This window comes from Budorcas taxicolor, chromosome 23 (assembly GCF_023091745.1).
Source record: "Budorcas taxicolor isolate Tak-1 chromosome 23, Takin1.1, whole genome shotgun sequence".
In the NCBI taxonomy this organism is placed as follows: domain Eukaryota; kingdom Metazoa; phylum Chordata; class Mammalia; order Artiodactyla; family Bovidae; genus Budorcas; species Budorcas taxicolor.
Window position 1 is genome coordinate 23802616 of NC_068932.1, and position 25754 is coordinate 23828369.

A 25754-nucleotide genomic window follows, 5' to 3' on the forward strand; every position below is an offset into this window, starting at 1 on the left:
TGAGGCCACAAGTAGTAGAGCAGAAATGGAGCCAGGTCTGGGACACCCCAGCTGGTACTTCCGCTACTGAACTGCTCACTGGTTCCAAGCAAGAATAGCATTGGATGCAGTGGCTGCAGTGGGAAGGAAATGTGGAGAAGCAAGTCTGAGAGGCAAAGCCTTGGACTGCTTGCCCAGCACCAGCGAGGAGAGCAACCTGACAGACAGGCATAATAGTCATCGCAGCAGTGACACGTATACAGCACTGACTGTACACCAGGCACTGTGCCGAGCACCTTACATACAGTGACTCATCTATTTCTCACACTAAACCTACAATAATAAGGGATTCCCTCCATTGTGCAAATGAAGAAAATGAACCCGAGAGGTTAAGCAACTTGGCCCAAGGTCACACAGCCAGTACAGTGTCCATCTCTTGTGGGGAAACCGGTTCAGGCTTCAGTTCATAGCTGTTCACCATTTAGAGCACCTGACTTTCCCTTGCTCAGCAAGCCACCTTCCAATTGCGGGTGGGCTCCCCATGTAGACCTGGGAGCCTGGCCCTTCCAGAGTTCACTGTAAAACCAACAAAGTGGGACTCTACTGGGGAGGTCTGGGGAGGTCTCTAGAGTCTGTCTGAATTTAAATTTAGGCTTTGTGCCTTTGATAGAGTCACTTAACCTCTCTGAACCTCTTCCCTGGGCATATCCCATGAGCTTGGTTTGGTCAGCTTTTGGGGAGCAGGAAAGTCAGACTCCTGGAGCTATGAGGATGAGAACCAGATGGCAATAAGATATTAGATGCACCAAGATGCTGGCACCCAGAGTTGCCTACCAAAGAGCCCGGGTCAGCTGGAACTGGGGGGAGCGGGATGCTGGGGGAACTACACCCACAGACAAGCATCCTGCGGCCAGAGTCTCTTACTGGGCCTAGCAGCCAGAAGCTTCCTGGGATAGCAGGAACCCAGCTGGCCCAGCTTTCACACCCTGGTAGGGCCATGACAAGACAGATACACTCCAAGGCAAGAGGCGTTCAACTGCTGTAGCTGAGTGGGTCTGAGTTTAGAACGTGGGGCTTCACTGTCTGGAGCCAGATCTTGCTGGGCTATGACTTCTCGCCACTGTGCCCCAGATAAGGCCCAGAACATGGGGCTTCATTGTCAGGAGCCAGATCTTGCTGGGCTATGACTTCTCGCCACTGTGCCCCAGATAAGGCCCAGTGGGCTGCCACCCAGTAAGGCCACCCTCACCCCCTTGGGGCAAGCTAGTGCCAGGCCCCTCCCAGCGCCATCCAGCCCCACTCAGCCCTGGGGGAGCCAGCTAACAGGTCGCCCACACGTCTCTGTATCTCTGCTGGCTTCACTACTCTGTGCACTTTCCTTCGGGTTCTTCAGGAGGAAATGTTTGAGAAGTGCTAATGTTTGTCAGTGAGCCAACGAAATCATTTGGCCTGAGCCTGGTGAACCCAAGAAGACGTGTTCTGCTAAAAGAAGTGGTCGACAGACTTTCTGCAAAGGGCCAGAGAGTTAGTATTTGACGCTTTGTGGGCCATGTGGTCTCTGTTGAGACAACTCACCTCTGATGTTACAACCTATAGAGGAATGAGTGAGCCGTGTGCCAATAAAGCTTTATTTACAAAACCACATGGTGGGCTGGGCTTGGCCTGTGGGCAGTGATTTGCCAACCCCTAGGCTAGGAGACGTGAATCTGAGTGAACTCTGGGAGTTGGTTATGGACAGGGAGGCCTGGCGTGCTGTGATTCATGGGGTCGCAAAGAATCGGACATGACTGAGCGACTGAACTGAACTGAACTGAGGCTAGGAGATAGGAGAAGGCAATGGCACCCCACTCCAGTACTCTTGCCTGGACAATCGCATGGACGGAGGAGCCTGGTAGGCTGCAATCCATGGGGTTGTGAAGAGTCGGACACGACTGAGCAACTTCACTTTTTACTTTCATGCACTGGAGAAGGAAATGGCAACCCACTTCAGTGTTCTTGCCTGGAGAATCCCAGGGACGGCGGAGCCTGGTGGGCTGCTGTTTATGGGGTCGCACAGAGTTGGACACAACTGAAGCGACTTAGCAGCAGCAGCAGCAGGCTAGGAGATGAGGTTGTCAGAGAAGGAGAGCTGTTCCAAACCCCCAGGAGACAGAAGTGGGTGCTGCTGTGGACTAAATACTCACAAGGCCTTCGCCGCTTGGTTGATTTTTTTTCAATCATCATCTTGAAGGGTCCGATGCCCTTCCAGGCCTCTGGGGCATGGGCATCTGGGCAGGCCAGGACCGGTGGACAGGAAGAGGTCCCTTGGCCTCTGAAAACAGAGCCCCCACGCCTAAACGTGGAACAACCTGAGCTCGTGCCCACCCCCTCCCCCGTCAATAAGCAGGCCTTTCCTCTTTCCAAAGGAAAATGGGAAGCGGACCAGAAACGAGCGTGTCTTAAAAAAAAAAAAAAAAAAAGTCTTTTAAAAACGTGATTTATTTCCCAGTCCCCGAGATCCACAGAATTAACCCAGTTCCGTGGCTCCCACCCCAAATCCCACCCCCCTTTGCAGTGCCTTCTCTCCAGCCCACTAGAGCAAGCCCTCTCCCAGGGTGGGAAGGATGCTCCCCTCTCCCACCTCATTACAATGAACGAGGAGGAGAGGCCCCTGGCTCGCAAACCCGGCCCCCCCAGCCAGGAGGCAGACATGGCTGCAGGCTCAAGGCTGGGAAAATGGCGAGATGAAGGGACAGGGTGAAGGAGCAAGAGGCAGGCGCAGCCAAATGAGCAGCTGTGAGTGACACAGACCAACTGCTTCCTGTCCTCCCTGCTGTCTCTACCCCCCATCTCTGGTGACAGAACCAAGGGGCCTAAGAACAGGGTCACGGGGCCTGGTGGAAAGCACGGGGCATGTAACTGGGAATCTGCACAGCTGGTTTTGCTGGCTGTGTGACCTTGGGCAAGTGGCCTGACTTCTCTGGGCCAATCTGTAAAATCAGGCATTTGGGGCCCACTGATCTCCAAGATACTGGTTTCATGTTCTAAGCTCTTCCAGTAGAAACCCGCTAGGCTCCATAACACAAGTGCACCACAGCTGAAACAAATCTTTCCAGAGAATCAGACTGCCTTTCCTGGGAAAACCACTTGAACACATGCTCAGTATATGAAACTCCAGTGAAGCAGGCCAACAGTTCAGGTGGCACATAGGACAAAGAGGAACTGGAGCAAGAATTTTTAAAAAATCTTGGTTCTTGTGCTTTCTCTGCCACTTTAACTCACTGATTCTGGGCATTTAGCAAATCTCCAAGCCCCCTTTCCTTCTGTGAAATGGTGATAAAAATATCTACTTCGTCTTTTTCTTTCCAGGGTTGCTTTAAGAGCAAAGTGGCCTAGTGCCTGTGAAAGGTTCCGGAGCAGGAGGAATTAGGCCTCTGGATACAGAAGGGGAGTGGGCGATAGGGACAAAGCGGGTGATGAAAGCAGCGTGTGCCTGGGAGACAGGAAACGTGGAGACAGGGTCCCTCCTGAGGTCACCCCACAGGAGGCGGGGTCCCTGCCACAGCCACCCCTCCTGGCTTACTGGCAGCAAGAATCCAGGCCCAGAGGAAACCAGGTCAGCAAGTCCTGACACTTAGGTGCTGAACCTGACTCAGGTCAAGTCCAGGTGGTTATGAGAAGTCAAAGAACAATACCTCAGGGGCCCCCAACTTTAAGGATGTTCCCCTCAAACACATATATGCAAACGGACTACATTATAAACACCTGGGTAGACTTCAGTTAGGAGAAGGACTCCTATTGGTTTGTAATAAGGTTTCTTTTAATGTTGAGTAACTCCAGAGCAGTGAGATTTGGGTTCAGTTTAACCAAATCTAGTCTCCAACCATACTTCCAGGAATCCTCCCCTGGTGTAGAGCAAGTTCCACCCATCCAAACTAATAAATCCAGAGTGGGCTGTGAGCCCAGGTGGGAGAGACACAGAACAGCCAGCAGCACAAACTCCTTGGAGAATGAAAGCAACCAGGGGCTGAGGGGGACCAGGGCAGGGTCACCCGCCTTATCGGCTTACACGGCCCCCGCCCTGGGCTCCCGGGACGGGAGGAGGAGCTGGACCCCTGCCGGGAGTGAGCACTCCACTGTTTTCTCTGCGTCCTTCCCTTCTGCAGTATCTCAGCGTACTTGAACACCCAAGACCTCTCTCTTCGGGAATTCTATTGTTCGTACCTCACTGCAACCCCGAATGGATTTCTAAATATCTGTGGTATTCGAGTCTTTTCTCTGCTTTTGTACAAGGGAACTATACACAGGGCTAGATTTCTAAAGTTGCCTACGGATGCCACATGCTTCTTTTCCCTTTTTGACTACGCCACCAGGGAACTCAGCCACTGCTTTCAGGCCATCAACTAACTGTCCTTAGTCACTCAGTCAGGTCTGACTCTTTGTGACACTGTAGCCCGCCAGGCTCCTCTGTCCATGGGATTTCCCAGGCAAGAATACTGGAGCGGGTTGCCATTTCCTCCTCCAGGGGATCTTCCTGACCCAGGGATTGAACCCGGGTCCCCTATATCTCCTGTATTGCAGGCAGACTCTTTACTCTCTGAACCATACTAGCCCTGTAATTTAATAGTAGAAGGAGAAGGAACTACTTTTTCGCTAGGAGACTATATATCCCTGTTGCAGGCAGTGCCCTGTCGTAGGCATGAAGTAACTCAAATCTTTTCCAGAGCCCTCCAGGGCTAACGGGCCTTCACAAAGAAGTAGCAGCTTGACCTACATGATATATGGGGCCTGAAATAGGTCATCATGCTCAGAGCAGCGGAAACAGGCACGACAGTGTAAGTGGCATGAATGGCATCCGGAAAAAGCATGGCATGAATTGAGATGGCCAAGACAGAGAGCAAGTAATAGCTCAAACATGACTTCCAGTCCCAAGTCACAAAGGTACAAGTTGGGGACGGTTTAGTGTAAGGTGTGTGAGCTGCTGCCCACAGGGGATACCTTTCTGCAGCTTGCTCCAGGGTGAGCAGCAGCCTCCAGCTCGTCATCAGTGCTTAACAGTATGAAAAGATCATACCCTTGGACTGGAGGGGTAAGGGATCAGTGCTGCTACAGTCACAGCCCAGCCCCTTGGCCCTGCCTCTGATGCCCGCAACCTCTGAGGCCGGGCTGGCTTCAGGGCAGTGTGACGTGTGACCCGCCCTGTGCTTGTTTTATTTAACACTCTTCTGTCCCCAGTTTGAGATGTTTAATAATTTATGAACAAGAGGCCCCATAAATTATGTTGCTGGTCCTGCCCAAGGTCTGAGGGTTCTGAGCCAAAGAATTCTGAACTAAACAAACAAGGCTGGAAGGAGCATGTAGGGACTTAGGACCAGAGAAAAGGGTGCCTAAAATCACACAGCAAGTGAGCGGCAGGGCTGAGGCTAGAACAAACATACTACTTCCCACTTCTGTAACATGCAAGACCGTTTGATGGGCACTATCTAGTTTAATCCTGATGACAATCTGTACTTCACAAACATAGAAAGTGAGGCTCAAGAAAGTTAAGGTTTTCCCCAAGGCCCCACAGCAAAGAAGTGATGGGTCCGACTGGAGCCCAGGCAAGCTGGCGGGAATGGGGAACAAACGGGTATAAAAACGGGGGACCTCATTCTCTGGTTCCACCACCGTGGCCATTGGCCAAGGGAGGCTTGTTTATTTCTGTTGGGCTTCCCTTGGTAAACACAGCCATATTCCTCTCATTTTGCTCTCAGTAGGAAGGGGCCTGTCTCTTTCCCTGGAACCCGCCTTTCCCAGAATCCAGAGTCCATGTGGGGGCAGCCCAGCCTGGGGCAGGAATGCACTACTAAACCGCTGGCCACTGAGCCAGGCGGTCAGAGAACAGTCAGTCTCCCAGCTCAGGTGGGGAATGGAGTGGGGGGGTGTGCTGGAGCCATTCCAGAGCCCCGTGGGGACTAAGTCCAAGGACACCCACACAGAGGCCAAGGTTGGGGCCAGCAGAGAGAGCCCAGCCCAAGTGGGTGTGGGCAGAGAGGCCAAGGCAGCTGCCCAGGGGGGCTGCCAGGCAGCCCTGCCTCCTCCTTCCACCCCGCTCTGAAGACCCTCAGCTTCCCGGTTCAAGACAGGTGTTGTGGTCACCAGCTGCGCTGTGGGCGGACAGAGGGGCCCTGTGTGGGGGGGTCTTCTACAGCTGCTGCCTGACCCCACGGCCGCCCCTTGGGGTGATGGCCTCCCCCTCAGCTCTCTGGCCCTCACCTCTCCCCACGCCAAGGCACTGGTGTGCATGGAAAACACAAACTCACACTGTTCAGAGTTCCCAGATCCCAGCCACACCCCCCCCTCCCTGGGGTGGCCTGCCTTGGTGGTCCTCCCCCACTGACTAGGATATCCCCTCTCCAGTTCTCCCACCCACCAGCTCCCCGGGCCAAAGCCGGTGAGAATGAGGCAGTAGCAACAGCAGAAACAGAGGCCCAGAGATGAAGTGAGCGGCTGCTGGGTCTCCAGGCCCCTGCCCAGCAGTCCAGCCCCTCCCCTGGCTCCATCTCCACAACAGCCTGGAGAGATGGCATAGACAGCAATGGGCCCAGCACTGACAACCCCATCCCAGGGCCACACAAAAAATGCAACGCCTTCTTTTCTCCAGACTGGACTTCTGCCATCAGATTATCAATGAACCCACTGCCAACTATCTAATGAGCATTTACCACAGCTGGAGGCTCCCGGCTACGACCCACTGACTCTCCAGCCTCAGGGATGGCGCACAGATATTTACAATCAAATACACTTTCCCAGGCGTTCCTGACTGCTTCAGGGGTCATGGAGGTTTGGGGGAGCCTGTTTGGCTCCCTCAGCCACCCGCCTGGCACCACTGAGGCTGCCCGGACCTGACCATTGAACAGGCTAGAGCCAGACACCGCAGGCAGGGCTGGGTGCAGGGGGATCACGCAGCAAGGCTGAGACCTGGAGGCCTTGCATCTGCTGGACCCCACCTCTGGAGCAGGGCTCACAGAGACATCTGGCTGGACACTGTCAGGGGAGGCTGGGGTGGGATGAGTGAGCAGGGACTAGGGGCTGAGTTCACTTGAGGGGTTGAGGATGACCCCCTTTTCAAGGTTTGCAGGCCGCCCTCATCTTGCCCTGGGCAGGGTCTCTGTGTTGTTCACTGTGTCAACTGGCTCTAGAATGTATGGGTAGCGCTGTAGTCCTATCAAGCGTCTGAAGAGCAGGTGGTTCTTCAAGATTTGTCTCTAGTCTCTCCAACCAGATCTGAAGTTCCGTCGGGGTCTTAACCCTCTCAGCCTCCTCACAGCACGCTGAACACAGCAGGCGGTACCCAGAAAGTCCCCGGTGGCTGATGGAAGGACATCTATTCAGCGCACCCAGTCCCCGAGGTTTCGTGGGGAAAGTGAGTTCTGGCTGACCCCACTGCTCCAGGGCCTTTTTGATCCCCAGGGCCCTGCACTCCCTCTAGCCTAGGTTTTGGCTGGGGTGGCCCGAGACACATACAGGCATCCTCAGGCTGGGAAAGACCCTGAGCCCAGTTGGTGCCGCACAAGGTAACTCATGGTCAGGCCCCCAAGCCCGGCAGAACATCCCTGGAAGCTGCAGGCTTCCAGCATCTGCTGTAAAGCCCTTCAAAGAGATTTAAAAAAATTATCCATGAGCAATATGGTCTATGGCAAGATGGATGTTGCAGGAAATGGGAGTCTGAGCAAAAACAACTGGCTTATCTATGATGTCTGGTGGGAGCAGGGCTCAGCAGAGCTCGGCACAGCCTCCCAGGGTGTGTGCCTGCAGCCTTAGGCCTCTCCTCACCCCCATCCCACTCCTGCTCTGCGTGGGTCTGGACCAATCCCCCAAGCTTTCAGATGCCACGTAAACAGAGAAGGCTATGTGTGTGCACACGAATGCATGCATGCTTTCTCTTTCTCATACACACACACACATACACACACACACACACACACGCACACACACATAGTTTGGGAAATCCCCACATCTGGCTCTCACGTGACTGAGCTGTGCCCAGGAGGCCGCAGCTGGGAGGGTCGGGAGTGTGCAAGCTCTCTGGGGGAGCATGAAGTTAACTCTTTGGCACCACAGCTCTGGGACTCTGAGGGAAAGCCAGGGAGGAGACCAGTGCTCAGAAAGCCTTGGCGTGGCTCACTGCGCAAGTGTGGGAAGGTGGGGCCACTTCTCAGGGTCCCCCTGGTCTTCACCTGTGACTTGAAAGGGCTGCTCTTTCTTTGTCCCTGTCAATCCGTGTCAACCATCAGCTGCCAGGGAGACCCAGTAGATGAAGAGTTCCTCCCCAACAGAGACCCATCTGTCAGTCAGGGATTTAATGAGCCATTCCTAGCGCTGGGCACCTGGCTGGGTGTGTTGTGGCCCTGGAATCGTATGGAAACGGGGCACGTGGCCCCCAGGAGACCACTGGAAGCCACAGTCCTGCTAACAATAAGGAACAGGTCAGAGGGGCCTTTGGTCTTTGGGGCAAGTTCTCTCCAACTCAGGCACGTGTATTATTTTATAAATCAGAACTTTTCAAGCTTCAACAACTTTAGTGAATGAGTGACCATCTGCAGTGGTTATCTCTGAAACAGCACCACCCAGAAGGTATCGGGGGACACGGAGGATGTGCCCCAGTCCAGTGGCAAGGACGTGGAGCGCTCTCACAGCCAATGCTGAGCCTGCCCAGATGCCTCTGCAGGCTGCTCTCCCTCTCCTCCAGGCTGACTCATTGAAAACCTCAGGGAACCAGGGTGGAAGGCCTCACTCGGCACCCCACCCCCAAGCAGATCTATGCCTCCCGGGGGAGGCTCCCTCCATCACCCTGCCCCCCATCGTAGCACTTGGACATCACACCGTAACTGCTGCTTAATTTCCCACCTCCCCGACCCAACCGGGACCCAGACCTCAGGATGCCCACCTCAGTATCCCTGGGCTTGGACCACAGGGCCTGGCACAGAGGGGATCCTGAGATGTTCACTGGACAAAATCTACATGACAGCCACAGCCAGTGCCAGGGAGTCAGCTCGAGGTCGGGCAGGAACACCCAATCCTAGGGAGCCTGATACCAGCATCCATCGGGAAACTCATTTCTTACCAATCTAGCTAGCCCTCGAGGGTTCCCCCACCTCCACCTCTGGCAGAGCTGCCATGAGTGTCGGCGGAGCCCTGGGCTTAGAGCAGAGAGGGCAACTGAGGTCACTGAAGAAGTTGACGAAGGGGCCCTCTTACTCAGAACCCTGTGACCAAATGCCAGTGAGGAACTCACAGAGGGCTCCCAGAGCCACTGGGCTCCAGGCAGGGACAGTGTGTGGCCAGACCATGCGGACCAGGAGGCAGACAAGGAGAAACTGCCTGACCTGGACAGATCCGGGACAAAGGATGTTAAAACCTGCCCTGTTTGCAAGGTCTCCCCAGGGGAGCTGATGCCAACAGAGACAGTCTTAATTTGGCTTCACTAGCTGTCATCACAGTGTTGCAAGGACCTCACCCTCCTGCCTGGAACAGTTATGCACCCAACCCTGACACACTGATCCAACACTCAGGGAGCCTAAGGTAGCCCAGGGCCAAGGGGGAGACCCTGGATAACAGGAAAGGCAGACACCTGCGGGGGGCTTTTCCTGCACCACTGTATCCACTAGCCAAATGCAGCATCAGGAGGAAGCATCTTGAAGAGGATGAGCACGGGGAAGTGAAGGGAATTTTTGACATGGCTTGGTTTTCCTGGTACAAGAATGCAGTTCTAATATTAACAAAATCCATCTTCTTACCAGCTGCTTGGGTCACATGTGTCGATGACAAGATCCAGGGGGCAAAGCAGAAAAAGTTGGGGAAAAACACTTTTTTTTTCCTCGCAAAAGTCTAAGTTTCGCTGAAACGCTGGAAAATTTTTCTTTGCCGCCACATTTCAGGACTGACCAATTATAAAAATGTCACGAGCCAACTGAGTTACACACGCCACATTTCTGTTTCTAAACAAAGCAAAGTTCAGAGCAGAAAAAGGTGCTAACACAATAAGTAATGCACATTTCCCCCGAATCTTTGTTTTTCCACTGGCTTTGTCGTTACTGGAAATGTTGCCTCTTTTGTCACATGTTTATAAACCAAAAAGCCCAAGCGGGGATTTGCTGGACCACAATGTGGGCTTCTCTTCCCTTGAAGAAGAAGACCTTGTGGAAACAAAGCTGTCCTCTTAACTGCCCCCACCCCTCACCCCAGGGACATGACCAAATGCACCCTCCAGGAGCAGCCCCATTGAGTCACAGTCCACCCTGGGGGTCCAAGCCTTCTGCCCCCTCACTCTCTGCCTACCCTGAATATGGCCATCAACCCATATGGATGACCCATCCCAAACTGAACCTAGCCTGGATCTCGGGGTATACCTGGGGAGCCCATCAAAGCTGGCTGGTGTTTCTGGGTGCCATCCCCAGAGCTGCTTATTCAATGATAGACCTGGGTCTGAGAATCTGTGCTTCAACAAGCAGGCTAGGACTCTCAGCCACACCCCTGGGCCTTAGCACATGCTGTCCCCTTCCAGACCATCTTCCCATCACTCCAGCAAGAGAAGTCAGCTGACAGGACTGAGGGGCAGAAAGAAGCCGAGCAAGCAGGATGGAGGGGATCAAGGCTACCCACCCGCTAGTTGCCTCACTTCCCAGGTATGAGATATGTCCTCCCAGGATTCGGGGAGCCCTCCCCTCCCCCACCCCTGCTCCGTGTGTCCAGGCCGGTAGGGCAGTGGGACCACACTGCCTGTGGCCAGACACACACTTTCTCCATCACATCACTGCCACGTAGGCTGGCGGTGGAACTGCCAAACCAATCAGCCTCCTTCATTCCCAATTAGTTGGCTTTGAACTTCAGGGGTGACATCAGGCTGGGGACCCAGAGCCACACAAATAAAAATTATTTAAAAACACCAGCCCAGGCGAGATGCGTCAGAAGGCAATGCCTTCACGAGACACATTCGCTCTTGGAACAGGCCGTCGGAGGGTGCCAGGAATGTCTTGGCCGTGTTCTCCAAGCAGCCTGGGCCTTTCTCCCTGAGGATGGATGGCTTGGGCAGAAAATAAAGCTTTGGAAAAGGCTTGCTGATATACTCTCCCAGGTTACCTTTCCAGACGCATCTCCTGCCCTCCTCCTCTTCCTAGCCCTTCATGTCTGCCAGGCTAGACAACCTCTTCTTCCCTCAAACTTCTCAAACACATCCCAGACTCAGAGTCCTTGCTCAGACCCAGCTCTTCTAACAGGAGTATCTGGTCCACTCTCTGCTCATACCCACCCCTTCCATCCTCCAGCAAACATCTCCAGCCCCTCCCCTCTTGGCTGGTGCCCGCCCCCCCACCCCACCCCAGCCCCTTCTGTTTGACTCCCATGCATCACAACCCCTCCTGGCCCTCATTCATCAATGAATCCTGGAGCACATCCTGCTTTCACAGTTGAGCTGTGACCTCCATGAGGCCAGGAACCGGTAATCACTTAAAAGAAATGAAAGCCTCCAGGGGAGGACTGAAAGCTGCTGTCATCTGCTTTGTCTCTGCCCTTCTTCCTCTGCGGCTGGTAAGCAGGGTGGGCCAGGGTCTGAGAGAGGCTGGCCCTACTCTGTGTCCTGGGGTGGGGTGGGGTGGGGGTGCATTCGTCCCAGGGGAAGATGAGGCACCAGAGGTTTTACAGACTTGCTTTCTCTGCTTCACCCTGGCCCTCCTCACACCCCTGCCTCATTCCAGGATTTGGTGGGAGTGCCATGAGCAGGAAGCCAGGTTCTGCCTGCCCCTCCCCTTGGGAAGGCAGCGGCCCCTCTCTTAGTCACTTCCTCTGTCAAAGGAGGGCTGACTGTTTTTTTATAGTAGTCAGAACCTACAGGCAGGTTTTGCTTTAAGCCAAATTCACCTTATTAAAGACCCAATTCATACAAAGAGAAATGAAGGGATACTAGTCACAGCCTGCAAAGGGACCCTTTACCTCATGAAGAATCTCTTGTGCCCAACGGGTCCCCTCTACAGATACTGCAGTGGGGTTGGGGGCTCTCTTGGGGCAGGCCCTCACCCAGTCTGTGGAACTCCTGCCAGCGGTCTCCGGAGCCCAGTTCTGCTCTCTGTGGATCCCTGGGGTCTCAGGAAGGAACAGACGTCAGTGGAAAAAGGTTTGAATCAGAAGAACCAGATTTGAATCCTGTCTACTTGGCTAGGTGACCTGGACCTACCTCCCCTGGTCTATAAAACGGGGATAAGACCACCTGCCCATGTTATCGGGGGGCTGGCTGGCAACTATGAGATGCTGCACACACAGCCTTCCCACTTTGAAAGGAGTCTCTCCTGCAGGAAGTAATGCCAAAGTCAGTAGTCTCTCCTGCTTAAGAGCTGCTCCTATTCAGAAATGGCTTAACCACTGGTGTCTCTTGTACCAGACACTTCCCATGTATTAACTCCTATTCAAGCCTCAGACAACCTGTTGAAGCGCTATCATTATACTCATTTCATAGATGAGCAAATTGAGGCACAGGGAAGTTAAGGACTTGCCCAAGACCACATGGCTGGCAGAGCTGGGACACAGAACTAGGTGTTCCGGCTCCAGAGCCTGTCTTAACTCTACAGAATATTCTGAGACTAAGTTCTGTCTCCTATGAGGCCAGAGCCTCAGCTCACAGAATGAAAATTATGCTTCAAGCCAGGTCCTTTTTAACTCTCAAATCCCCTTCCTTTCTGAACCTATCAATAATTAAAAGAATAATCATGACAGCTGCTATCATTGGGAGCATGCTATGCGCCACCCCCTGCTAATTCAATCCTTACCATTCATAGAGGCAAGCACTATTTTTACCCCCGTTTTCCATATGAAGGCATGAGGTCAGAGGTCAAGCAGCTTGCCAGTCACAGAGCAAACACATGGCAGAGCAGGAGCTCAGACCCTGCCTGACACCAAAACAGAAACTCTGAACTCCAGGTGACACGCTTCTCTGTCATCAGACTACAGTAATACTGATCTCATGAACTTCATCCAATGATGTAACCTGTATGGTACTAAAATGGAAGCTGGGTGAGCTCGCCAAGTTTCCAAGGAAAAGCATAAAGTAAACAGGATTTCACGAGGAGCATCAACTGACCTAAAAGAACAAACTTGCAACACACTTGAGCAACCTCATTTGAATTTAAATGAGCAGCAGCTCATCACAGGACTCCTGGGTGGGATGCGACCTCAGACACAATCCCAGGGCCAGGATGATCCCAGAGGATCCGTGGACGCCTGCGCCCCCTGGTGGAACTTCCTAGCCACCGGAACTGGAGCCATGCAATTTACCAGAAGTAAGTTGCCCCAGCCCATCTTTTCAGGTCTGAAGAGAACGCCCTGCTCTGGGTGGGTGGCTGGGGGGGCTTCGGGGATGGGGGTCTCCTGCAGCAGTGCTCACCTGGGGGAGGCCAATCGCCGACTGGCCCAGCCTACTGCTGCGCACGGCACAAAGCCCTCTAACTGCATCACGCCCTCGAAACTGCACTTTCCTGCAGGTGGCCGCTACTCCATTTTCAAGGGCGTGCCCATCACTCGGGCTAGGCTACGATCCCCAGTTATCCAACCACACACTCATGCAGGAATGGCTCGGGAGATATTATGCAGGGGTGATCAGGTTCAACATTAGCTGGCTTTCACCTGTTACACTTGATACTCTGAGGGGCCCTGGGTCCCTCAGCTGAAATGTTTTAATGGGCAGAGCTGAGGTGTTACTGCTGAAGAAATTTCACCTGTGGACTGCAACCCCAGCCTGCTCTTGGGTTTCAGACTTGCCTGACTGGCCTACAATTGCATAAGCCAGTTCCTTGCATGAAATGTAATATACAGTAGCTCCTATGGGTCTGGCTTCTCCAGTTGAATCCGGCCAATACAACAGAAGAGGTGAGGGCATGGAGCTCTGGTGAAGAGATCTGCCCAAGGTCACGGGGCTGCGAATGGGAGTCCAGGCAATCTGGCATAAGCTACCCCCACGGCCCACGTTGCCCTCCGCTGCTGTCCTTGCCCCCTCATCGCCGGTCTCCTCCCCTTGACTCTCTACTCACTGGTCACAAAGAACCGTTCCGAGAGCTAAGGCAGATCATGTCCCCTCTCCTCAGAACGCCTCAGTGGCTCTTCATCTTTCTCACTGTGAAGGCCGAAACCCTTAGAAGGTCTGATGAGGTCCGAGCTGTTGCCCCACTCCCACATCTCTGCTCTCCCCCCTAACACCTTGACCTCCCCTCCACTCCCCCCAGCCACAGGCCTCCCGGCCATGCCTTGAGCAGGCAGAGCAGCACGCTCCTACCTCTGGGCCTTTGCACTGGCTGTGCGCTTGGCCTGGATGGCTCCTCCTTGGGTAACCACGCCACTTCCTCGCTTCCCTGTCCAACAGTACATTGTTGACTGCGCAGTTCATCACTCAGAGTGGACTGCAAACCCCTCTAGGGCAGAAGGGCACATTCTGGTCACCTCAACACTTCACCGGCATACAGCTGGTGCTCAATAAGGGCAGCTGCAGTAGCTGGTCTCCTGCAGTGCTGGGTCCTGCTCCCCCACCTGTGTGCAAGCGCTGTGTCTTGACTTGGCAAAGGCCCGGCTCTCCACCCCTAATCACCAAAACTCCTCCTCTTTCCAGACAACATCCCTGACTTGAGGCCGCAGCAACTCTCCTTCCTGACCTGTAGTGTCATTCATGCACCCAGGCCTTCTTCCATCCACCTGGCTTTCAACCAGCACCAGGGATTCCTGATACCCGTGCAGGCCCTGCCCTGCAGCAAGGTCTCTGCTTTCAAGGTGGTGGGACACAGATAACACAAGAAAACCCACAAGGTAACAAGAGTGTGGTCAGCAACATGCAGGGAAGAAGCAGGGTGACCTGAGGGGGGCAGCTAGATAGTGGAGCATGGGGCAGCTTCTTTGAGCAGAAATCTTAAGGGGCCAGCCATGTGCAAGAACAGAGAACAGCATGAAGGCCAGGGGGACCAGCAAGTGCACAGACCATGTGAAGAAATGGGCCTGCTGCATTTCAGGAATGGACGGTGACAGGTGTGAGAGTGCTGGGTGGGAAGGAGGGGGCAGGGGCAAGGGTGGAGCCCGGGGTGGGATGGTAGGCAGGGGCCAGAGCACACACGGCTCTCCGGGATCAGGGGTTCAGAAAGGCACCTTATTTGACCCATATTTGGAGGAGTTCACTCTTTGGCATGGAGAAAGGTGTGGAGGGGCAACGGTGGGAGCAGACAGGCTGAAGAGGACGCTGAGGTCCTCTGAGGGATGAAGAGGGCTTCTAACAGATGTGATGGTGGAGGTGGGAGAAGGGGATGGGTGTGGAGGTCAGGTGGGCAGGTGAGAGGAAGGGAGGAGTCAGGGATGACTTCTTGATGCTGGGCTTGAGCAACAGGGTGGGTGGTGGGAGGAGGAAGGTGTGAGAAGGAGCAGGTTCCATGGAGGGAAGGAGCAGAGATGAATTTGAGGCTACACTGTCCTCTGGGTATCAAAGTCTCCAGTCCTGCCTCCTCTGTGAGCCTGCCCTCTGTCTGAGCACTTTCTTCCTGTTCACCCAGGTCTGCCTCATAGTCCTGGCTCTGCACTCCATAGGAGATCCCTCCAGGAGATCCTCTGAGGATGAGTCGGGGCTTTGGGGACTACAGTGTGACAAGAGGTGGCCAGGCAACAAGCATTTGTGTTCTTTATGCAAACATCGCTGACTGGAGTCACCCTGGGAAGCTTCGTGAGCTTCATCACAGAGCAGAGTGGAACCCCAAACATGAACTCAGACCCCCACTTTGCCACAGACTCCAGGCAGCCACCCTTGGAGACTTAGCTTCTCATTTGTGAAATGGGAATCCCATGAGCCACCATGCAACATGGCTCTGAGTAGGAAATAAAGAAATAGATATATCAAGTAGCCGGTACATAGTGAAAGGGAAGTTGCTCAGTCATGCCTGACTCTTTGCGACCCCATGAACTGTAGCCTACCACACTCCTCTGTCCATGGGATTTTCCGGGCAAGAGTACTGGAGTGGGTTGCCATTTCCTTCACCAGAGGATCTTCCTGACCCAGGGATCGAACCTGGGTCTCCTGCATTGTAGGCAGACGCTTTACCGTCTGATCCACCAGGGAAGTCCTCCAGTACGTACTAGGTGCTCACTAAATAATAATAGTAGCTAGCACTTCAGGAGAACTGTCCAGGGTGCAGGCAGTGTTCTAGGCAGACTTCTATATAGAAGTTGATGTAATTTTCATTATAACCATGAGCTGTGTATTAGTCAGGATTCTCCAGATAAATAAAACAGACTATCGATAGAGAAAGAGAGAGAAAGAAGAGAGGGAGGAATTAGCTCATGTGACTGCGGGGCCTTGATGAGCCCACAATCTGCTGGGGGTAGGCATATAGGCTGGAGACTCAAGGAAAAGCTGCAGTTCAAGTCCAAAGGTGCTGGCAGAATACCTTCTTGCTTGGGGGAGGTCGGTCTTTCCCTTAAGGCCTTCAACTGATCGGATGAGACCAACCCACATTAGGGAGGGTAATCTGCTTTACTCAAGGTCCACTGATTTAAAAGTTAATCTCATTCAAAAAACATCTTCACAGAAACATCCAGAATAATGCTTGACAAAATATCTGGGCACTGCAGCCCAGTCAACTTGACCCAGAAAATTAACTCTACAAGGTGGTAAGAATAGTATCCCTAGTTTACAGAGAGGAAGGCAGGCACAGACAGGGTAGGAGGAATGCCCCAGGTCTGAACAGCCAGACTCTAAACTCCTGCCGTCTGGCTCCAGAGCTGACTCTTTTAACCATGACAGTAAGTGGCCATTATGATAAGCACAGCAGCATAAATTAAATTTCTCCATCCATCCTTTTCGTGGCCTGAGAGTGGAAGGCAGAGAAACCGGGGAAGCTTTCCCTGGGTGGGGCCCTGCCTTGCTTAGGAAGCACCATAGACTCTGAGGCTCAGAGATTGAGGGCAGAGCACCTGGGAGGCTATCTGGTCCAGTCCACAACTCTACGGAGGAGGAAACTGAGGCTGAGAGTAGAGAAGGGACTCACCAGGGGGTCCCAGGGCTTCAGAAAGTGATGAAGACAACAATAAATCATGCTTCTCCAGCGGTTATTGTCTCCTAGGGACTTTACTGCATTAACTTCTTGCATCTTCTACATGTGAGACAGAGAGCATCATTATCCCTGTTTTTTTAAGGAATGAGGAAACTGAGGCAGAGAGGTCATGAAACTGGTGCCAGAATCTCAGCCCAGGCTCGACCAGTCACTGCATCTCTGAGGTTTGGGGCAAGTTTCTTGGGGACGAGGGGATGTACCTGTGTGCTAAGTCACTTTGGTCATGTCCGACTCTTTGAGACCCTATGGACTGTTAGCCCTCCAGCCTTCTCTGTCCATGGGATTCTCCAGGCATGAATACTGGAATGGGTTGCCATGCCCTCCTCCAGGGAATCTTCCTAACTTAGGGATCAAACCAGCGTCTCTTAAGTCTCCTGCACTGGGAAGTGGGCTCTTTACCACTAGCGCTGCTCCCAGGCTTGCCCCTCCTTCCCGGCTACCCGACCTGGGGCTCTGGCTACAAGGGACCGGGGAGAAGATGTTGCAGTTCACGTTCATGAGGCAGCCTCAGCCTCCTGTTCACGGAGGAAACGCCCCAGCGGACAGCGGGGTGCACACCTGAAACACCCCTGCCCAGGTGACAGGCATGTGTGCACATGTGTCTTATCCCACAGCTGGACACAAGCACACACGCCAACCCACAAATGGCTACATGCCAACACACTGGCACACACAGCTAACAAGTGAACACCTGTCAAGCGCACACAACTATGAAACCCCACGTGCACACACACAACCCCCCCCACACACACCCTCTATATAGGACACATCTTTCCTCATCCCAATTAACATACAAGCAAACACTGAAACACACAAAACATAGGAAGCCACACTCAGAAACACACCATGCAATCACAGCTACCCCAATTCACAGCCCATCTTTCACACACAGGCATATTCCTCTACTGATCCAGGGTTCAAAGCGCCTGGACACAAGTACCTGCCCACAAGGTGAGCCGCTACTGTGAGCCACCTATTCTTCCACACTTCCCACACCCCCAAGGGCCAGAACCGCCCTCCTCGGCTGTCCACCCCCACAACTCACCACCCCCATAAGTAGGAATAACACAGATCGTTCCAATCCCTTCCCTCCGGCAACTCCCAGTACACACTCATCCCTAAATACAAGGGACCACCCTCCCCCAATTAACTGCACCCCGCCCACGTGCAGGCATTTGCCCAGTTCGTCCCCCCACCCCCCCCGCGAGAATCCTGACCCCAGCGGACAGCGCCCAGCACACACAGCGCCCAAGGACTTGCCCCGCCGCTCCCTGTCTCCACCCCCTTCGCAAACTCCGGGTGAGCCCTGGCACCTGCTGGGCCAATGCCGGGGCAGGTCAGTGCCCTACCACCCGGTCTCCGAGGGCCACCGCGCAGAGCCCCCACCCCCGCAGCGTGGACCAGGCGCTCACAGTCCGGGGAGGAAGGGCAAGGCTGCTCCTCAGGCATTAGAAACTCACAGTCACTCGGGCACGATCCCTGCCCCCCACCCCCAACACCCCCCAACGCCCTGCTCCCGGATCTCACCTTCTCACGGGGAAAACCCAGCATCTCTATTAACCCTTCCGTGGCTGCCGCACCGCGGTAAGGACCCAGGGAGAAATCCCAGCAGTGCCCAGCAGTCGGCCCCGCAGCCCCAGGAGGAGGATCCGGCTGCACACGCAGCGCGGACCTAGGGGGCTTAGGGCCCCCACTCTCCATGATCCCACTTCCATCAGCACCGGGGAGAACCCGAGGGACGCGGAGGGAGGAGGGGGTGCGAGTACCAGAGGTCTTAGGCGGCAGGAGCTGGGGATGGGGGCAACAGAAAGGGAGCAGGACCACGGGGCAGACGGGCGAGGACAAGCCCCCAGAAAGTCCCCCGCAGGGTCAGAGAGGCGCGTGCACGAAGCGGGAGGGAAGGTTGGAGGGAAGAACGACCGGAGGCTCCCTTACCTGATTTCCTCTTGGAACTGCCGTAGTCTCTGAAAAAGAAGCAACAACATACAGACATGGTTAGGGTCGTGAGGGGGCGCGAGGCTGCTGCGCTGCGGCTGCAGGGCACTCGCGGGCCGGTGCTCATGTGATTCCCGCTGCCGGCGAGCCGCGCGCTCCGCAGCCGCACGCACTGCGCGCCGCGCCAGCCCGCGGGGGCCCCCGCCTGCCCGGCCTCCCCTCCGGGCGCGATCGGCCCGCCCCGCCCCGCCCCGCCCCGCCGCCCGCACCCCCGCCCCGCCCCCGCTCGGTGGGCCACTCGCGCCCTTTCCCAGGCACCTTCCCCGGTACTCCGATGGGGGAGGACGAGGCAGGTTTCCAAGCACTTCGTTAACAGGGAAACTGAGGCCCCGGGGAGTGGTCGCTAGAACCCAGGCCCTGCAGCGCACCGGGAGCCCGCTCCCCACCCCTGCCAAACTTTCCCTCCCAGTGCTTTGCCCACTCAGCCTTTAAAGTCACGATCGAAATGTTACCTCCTTCACCTGTCTTGCCTGACATCCTCCCCTTGCAGGTGTGACCCTCTGAAGGAAGTCCACCCCCACCCTAGACCCATGGGTCCCTTAAGTCACACTGTGCCTTGTTCCCTCCAACTGCACCCCTTGGCCAGGCAGTGGTGATGGATGAATAGGGACTGTAGGCTTAAGGCTGACCAGAAAGGCTCAGGCTGGGATCCGGGGAATTCAACAGCGGGTAGAAAAAGCATACTGCCAGGTATGGTGGCTAAACTTCCAGTGAGCACTGGGTTCAAATCCTGTCGCTAGAAATAACTGCTGGAAGACCAGAGGTATGTAACAGACTGTAGCCTGCCAGGCTCCTCTGTTCATGGAATTTACCAGGCAAGAATACTGGAGCAGGTTGCCATTTCCTACTCCAGCTGATCTTCCTGACCCAGGGATCGAACCTGAGTCTCCTGCATAGGCAGGTGGATTCTTACCACTGTGTCACCTGGGAAATCTGTTAACAGCTTTACCTGCCCTGGTCTGCTCCAGCCTGGAGCCTGCTCTGCCCTCCAGCAAGGAGTTAACCCAGGCTCAGCCACAGGCTCCCTCCCAGTCCTGTCCCCACCGCCTTCCTGCCCCTGCCCCTGCTCCTGCCTTCAGCCCCTCCCTGCACCCTTGCAAAAAAGTAAAATGGCTGTCTTGGGAGGCCTTACAAATAGCTGTGAAAAGAAGAGAGGCAAAAAACAAAGGAGAAAAGGAAAGATATCCCCATTTGAATGCAGAGTTCCAAAGAATACCAAGGAGAGATAAGAAAGCCTTCCTCAGCGTTCAGTGCAAAGAAATAGAGGAAAACAATAGAATGGGAAAGACTAGAGATCTCTTCAAGAAAATTAGAGATACCAAGGGAACTTTTCTTGCAAAGATGGGCACAATAAAGGACAGAAATGGTATGGACCTAACAGAAGCAGAAGATATTAAGAAGAAGTGGCAAGAATACAAAGAACTGTACAAAAAAGATCTTCACGACCCAGATGATCACGATGGTGTGATCACTCACCTAGAGCCAGACATCCTGGAATGTGAAGTCAAGTGGGCCTTAGGAAGTATCACTACAAACAAAGCTAATGGAGGTGATGGAAATCCAGTTGAGCTATTTCAAATCCTGAAAGATGATGCTGTGAAAGTTCTGCATTCAATATGCCAAATTTGGAAAACTCAGCAGTGGCCACAGGACTGGAAAAGGTCAGTTTTCATTCCAATCCCAAAGAAAGGCAATGCCAAAGAATGTTCAAACTACTGCACAATTGCACTTATCTTACACACTAGTAAAGTCATGCTCAAAATTCTCCAAGCCAGACTTCAACAATACGTGAACCATGAACTTCCAGATGTTCAAGCTGGTTTTAGAAAAGGCAGAGGAACCAGAGATCAAATTGCCAACATCCACTGGATCATGGAAAAAGCAAGAGAGTTCCAGAAATACATCTATTTCTGCTTTATTGACTACGCCAAAGCCTTCGACTGTGTGGATCACAACAAACTGTGGAAAATTCTGAAAGAGATGGGAATACCAGACCACCTGACCTGCCTCTTGAGAAATCTGTATACAGCTCAGGAAGCAACAGTTAGAACTGGACATGGAACAACAGACTGGTTCCAAATAGGAAAAGGAGTATGTCAAGGCTGTATATTGTCACCCTGCTTATTTAACTTATACGCAGAGTACATCATGAGAAACGCTGGGCTGGAAGAAGCACAAGCTGGAATCAAGATTGCTGGGAGAAATATTAATAACCTCAGATATGCAGATGACACCACCCTTACGGCAGAAAGTGAAGAACTAAAGAGCCTCTTGATGAAAGTGAAAGAGGAGAGTGAAAAAGTTGGCTTAAAGCTCAACATTCAGAAAACGAAGATCATGGCATCTGGTCCCATCACTTCATGGGAAATAGATGGGGAAACAGTGGAAACAGTGTCAGACTTTTGGCCTCCAAAATCACTGCAGATGGTGATTGTAGCCATGAAATTAAGAGACGCTTACTCCTTGGAAGGAAAGTTATGACCAATCTAGACAGAATATTAAAAGGCAGAGATATTACTTTGCCAACAAAGGTCCATCTAGTCAAGGCTATGGTTTTTCCAGTAGTCATGTATGGATGTGAGAGTTGGACTATAAAGAAAGCTGAGCACCAAAGAACTGATGCTTTTGAACTGTGGTGTTGGAGAAGACTTTTGAGAGTCCCTTGGACTGCAAGGAGATCCAACCAGTCAATCCTAAGGGTAGATCAGTCCTAAGTGTTCATTGGAAGGACCAATGTTGAAGTGAAACTCCAATACTTTGGCCACCTGATGTGAGGAACTGACTCATTGGAAAAGACCCTGATGCTGGGAAAGATTGCAGGCAGGAGGAGAAGGGGACGACAGAGGATGAGATGGTTGGATGGCATCACCAACTCAATGGACATGAGTTTGGGTAAACTCCGGGAGTTGGTGATGGACAGGGAGGCCTGGTGTGCTGCAGTCCTTAAGAAGTCCCTTCCTTTGGTTTTAGGGGGTTCTGCAGGGTCCAAGTTCAAAGCCTGGTAAACTCTGGGAATTGGTGATGGACAGGGAGGCCTGGCGTGCTGCATTCCTTGGGGTTGCAAAGAGTCGGACATGACTGAGCGACTGAACTGAACTGAACTGCACCCTTGCATCCACCAGTCCTCAGGAGAGCCCCTAAGACAGGTCTATTAAATGCTCAGGTAGGGCTAGATGGTGATCTATGTGCAGACCAGGGCAAATGCTCATTTCCCTGGGGATCAAAGAAAATGCCAATTGCCCAGCTTTAGTCGAAGCGAACTGGCAGCTAGGTCTGCTGGCTGGAAAGAGGGAGTCTACTAGAAGGAAGGACAGCAGGTTCACTGGGAAAGGAGTCACCTTCTTGGACTCCCCAAGACTCCAATCCTGGGGGTCTAGGTGGTGACCTGGGCTTTGAGGCCATTTGTTAAGCTTCAAGGTGCTTTGCCTCCACAGCCTAGGATGAGGGGACCCCCGTTTCCTAGGCTCATAGGTTTCCCACAGAAGCCTGTGAGTAGGAATGCTGGGGCTGAGGCCCAGGAACCTCCATTTCTGATACCATCCCCTTCCCCCTCCCCACCAGCCCTCTTGTTTGAGAACCTCCTCAGTATTCCGAGCCTCTTTCAATCCTCACGTCCACACTAAGGAGGTTCTCTCATCTGCACCTTACAGATGAGGTTTGGTCACTGCCCGGGGTCATCCAAGCTGGGGAAGGGCTGTGGTTTATGAGCTCCCCTGTCCCCATGAAACTGCATCACGGGTGGGGGATAATGGGGAACCTGCTGAATCTGTTGCCTTCAAAAGGCAGGTGGGAGAGTTCCCATTAGCCCCTGTCCCCGGCCTGTCAGTCCAGGAAGGCCAGAGCCAGGGTCAGCTCCCTGGGGCAGAATGGAGACGGGGAAGACCCTGTGTAGAAGTGCCTGGCTGTACCCACGGAAGCTCTGCCATGGGGAGAATTCCCAGCGAGGAGGAGGAGAGTGTTACATGGCAGCTACGTCCAGCCCAGCAGACTTGCATCTCCCAAGGAGAGACTTTGTTTCTCAGGCCTTATTGCTGGGTAGGGCCTGAGGAAGGGCAGAGAGTGGAGGGCCAGAATCAGCTCCCCTCCCCTGCCCCACCACCTCCCAGCTGGTCCTGCAGGAGAAGCCTCTGGCCCGGGGACCACAGTGGCCCACTGCCCATCCCCTGGCGGCCAGCAGACCAGATGGGGGGGGCGTGGCTTCCTCGCAGTGATGGTCATTGCATCGTCTCCACTCTGTTTGTGCAGCTGCGCTGCCCATGATTCTCTTTGAGCTTGTCAACAGCCCCCAAGGGGAGACAGGCAGGTCATTACCGTGTGACGGGGGCATGTCGAGGCTCAGGAGTGGGAGAGGGACATAGTTCACGGCTGCTGAGGCCACTCTGTGCCAGGCCCTATCAGCAATTCTCAACCTGAGCATTCAACAGGTTCATCTGGGGAGCCGGAGTTACAAGTTCAGATGTGGCCCCCACCCCTGAGCTGATGAACATAGTGTCTGCATCTTGGACGAGGCCCCAAGGCTGCTGGTTGAGAACCCCAGGTCCAGCACAGTCTCCGCTCAATCACTGAAATCCCTGTAGGCAGCAGTGGTGCCAGGGGGCACTCCAGCCCCTGTACCACAACCTCCGCTGGGACTCTAGCCACCCCCAGGAAAATCTTGCTTAGTAAGAACAATGAGCTTGAGGTACCAATGAAGCTTCCAGACAACCCCTGCCCGCTCCCCGCAACCCACCCCAGCCAGCCTGTCCTTCAACTAGAGGATGAGCCCTTCCCTTCAAGGACTCCTGAATCCTGTGGTCTCCTTTTTTGGGCAGGTGAGGACAGCAAAGCTTAGAGAAGCTGGACAACATGTTCAAGGTCACACAGTCAGTAGGTGAGGCTGGGAACGGAGGCTGGGAACCTGGGCCTTCTCTGGGTCAAGACCAACCCCCAAATGCTGCCACCAGTGGGTGCAGGGGAGGAGGGCAATGCCAGCCCTGGAGGCCTGAGAAGCACATGGGTTAACGGGGTGGAGGCCAAGGCCCTGGCATGCGGGGCCCAGGCTGGGGCTGGATGGTGGGACTGGCAGGCCTAGGACTCCTTCCACAGGGTCTGGCCTCCAGCCCGAGTAGGGGCGGCCCTGATAGGAAACCTCTTGGAGGTTTCCGGTTGGGCACCTTTTAGCAAAGCCATTTCATATTTTTAGCCGTTGAATGTGCTGAGAAGCAGCTTAGATATCCAGTGGCTGAGACTCCCCCATCCCTCACATACCAGGGCATGGGGCGGGGTGGGGAGAGGCAGGGATCTCCCGCCTCCTGCTGCCCTGCAATCAGTCCTGGCCTGGGCAGCACAGCAGACCCTCCATCAGAGGTCCAGCTTCCCACCAACTCAAGACCCCCTCCCCACCTTGCTCAGTTCTTGCCCGGAGCTGGTGCTGACAGCCCCCACGCCCCTGGCAATTCCACTCCCGGTAGGTCACAGTCTAGCCTGCTTCCGACTTGCTGCTGAATCACCCTCTCCTGGGGAGTCACAGGAAGGGAGAAAGGGAGGGGAGGCGAGGCTGGCGTCTCCCTCCAGTGCCGCCAGAAGCTAATGTAATTGAAACGGCCTCCCAGGCTGTCCTGACATGGCTCCGTCAGGCCACTCGGCCTTCTCTGCAACTGGTCCGGGGGTGACCAAGGCCACAGTGACCAACCATCCTGGGCAAAACTGCGACACAGGACTCTCAGAGCTCAAACTGGGAATGTCACAGACAAACCAGGATAGTTGATCACCAGATGGTGTTCAGGTCAGGCCTGGCTGGAGAAAAAGGGTGGGGTTCCTCCAACCCAGCATCACACTCTTCCCTTATTTAAACAGGGAACTCCCACTCTGCAGCCTGTGTGATATAAACAGTTCACCTAGGATGTTGCTGTCTGCAGCATGAGGGAAAGTGCTGGAAGCAGATTCCAGTTCAACTTTCTGCTACTTGCTGGCTGGGTGGTCATCTTGAGCTACTTCCTTTAGCTCGTGAACCTCTATTTCTCTGTGTATAGAAGGAGGACAGTAACTGTAGCAACCCATTAGGATTTGGGGAGCATGACACACACAGTGCTCTTAAAGAGGTTCACATAGTGCCCGGCACAGAAAATGCTATAGAAATGCTTATTTTCTCACCCCTGGCCCTGACCCCACCTCTGTTGCTACCCAAATGGCAAAGTCCTGTTTGAACTTGGACGCTGCAGAACCCCCTAAAACCAAAGGAAGGGACTTCTCCTTAAGGACCCCACCACGATGCTGGTGGCACAGTACCACGCAGGGGCGAGTGCAGACTACTCTGCAGTTTCAGGCTTTCAGACACCTAACCAGGCTGTCTGTCAAGTGCCGTCCACAAAGGGAAAGCCTGTTTGTACACACAGTGTTTGAATAGGGCTCGTCTAGAAACAGCCACATTTTCAAGGTGACACTGATCCGCAGGAATTGGCACACTCTGGACTCATGTATTGGAATGCATCTAACCTCCAAGGAGCGGCAAATGCTCAGAGCCCCGAACCAAGCGATGATTGTGCTAATGGCGCTCAGAGAGGCCAGCTTTCCTTTTGGTTGCCCCTTTCATTTCTCTTGGTGAGTGAGACATGCTGTGCTCCCTCCCCGGACATTCCAGGGAAGGGGCTGGTGCTGGATACAGAAAAGAGGGAGAGGCTGGAGTGAGGGGGCGGGAAAGGCATTTAACAGGCC

General features: G+C 53.9%; 1 protein-coding gene across 2 annotated transcripts in view; it reads right to left on the bottom strand.

Annotated features, from left to right (window-relative positions):
* SH3PXD2A (SH3 and PX domains 2A) overlaps nt 1-25754 on the bottom strand; it is a 246450-nt gene that overhangs the window by 61923 nt on the left and 158773 nt on the right. For both annotated transcript variants that reach the window (XM_052660700.1, XM_052660699.1), the window contains exon 6: nt 19002-19030. In XM_052660700.1, coding sequence (XP_052516660.1) covers nt 19002-19030 — 29 coding nt within the window. The remainder of the gene's footprint in view (nt 1-19001; nt 19031-25754) is intronic.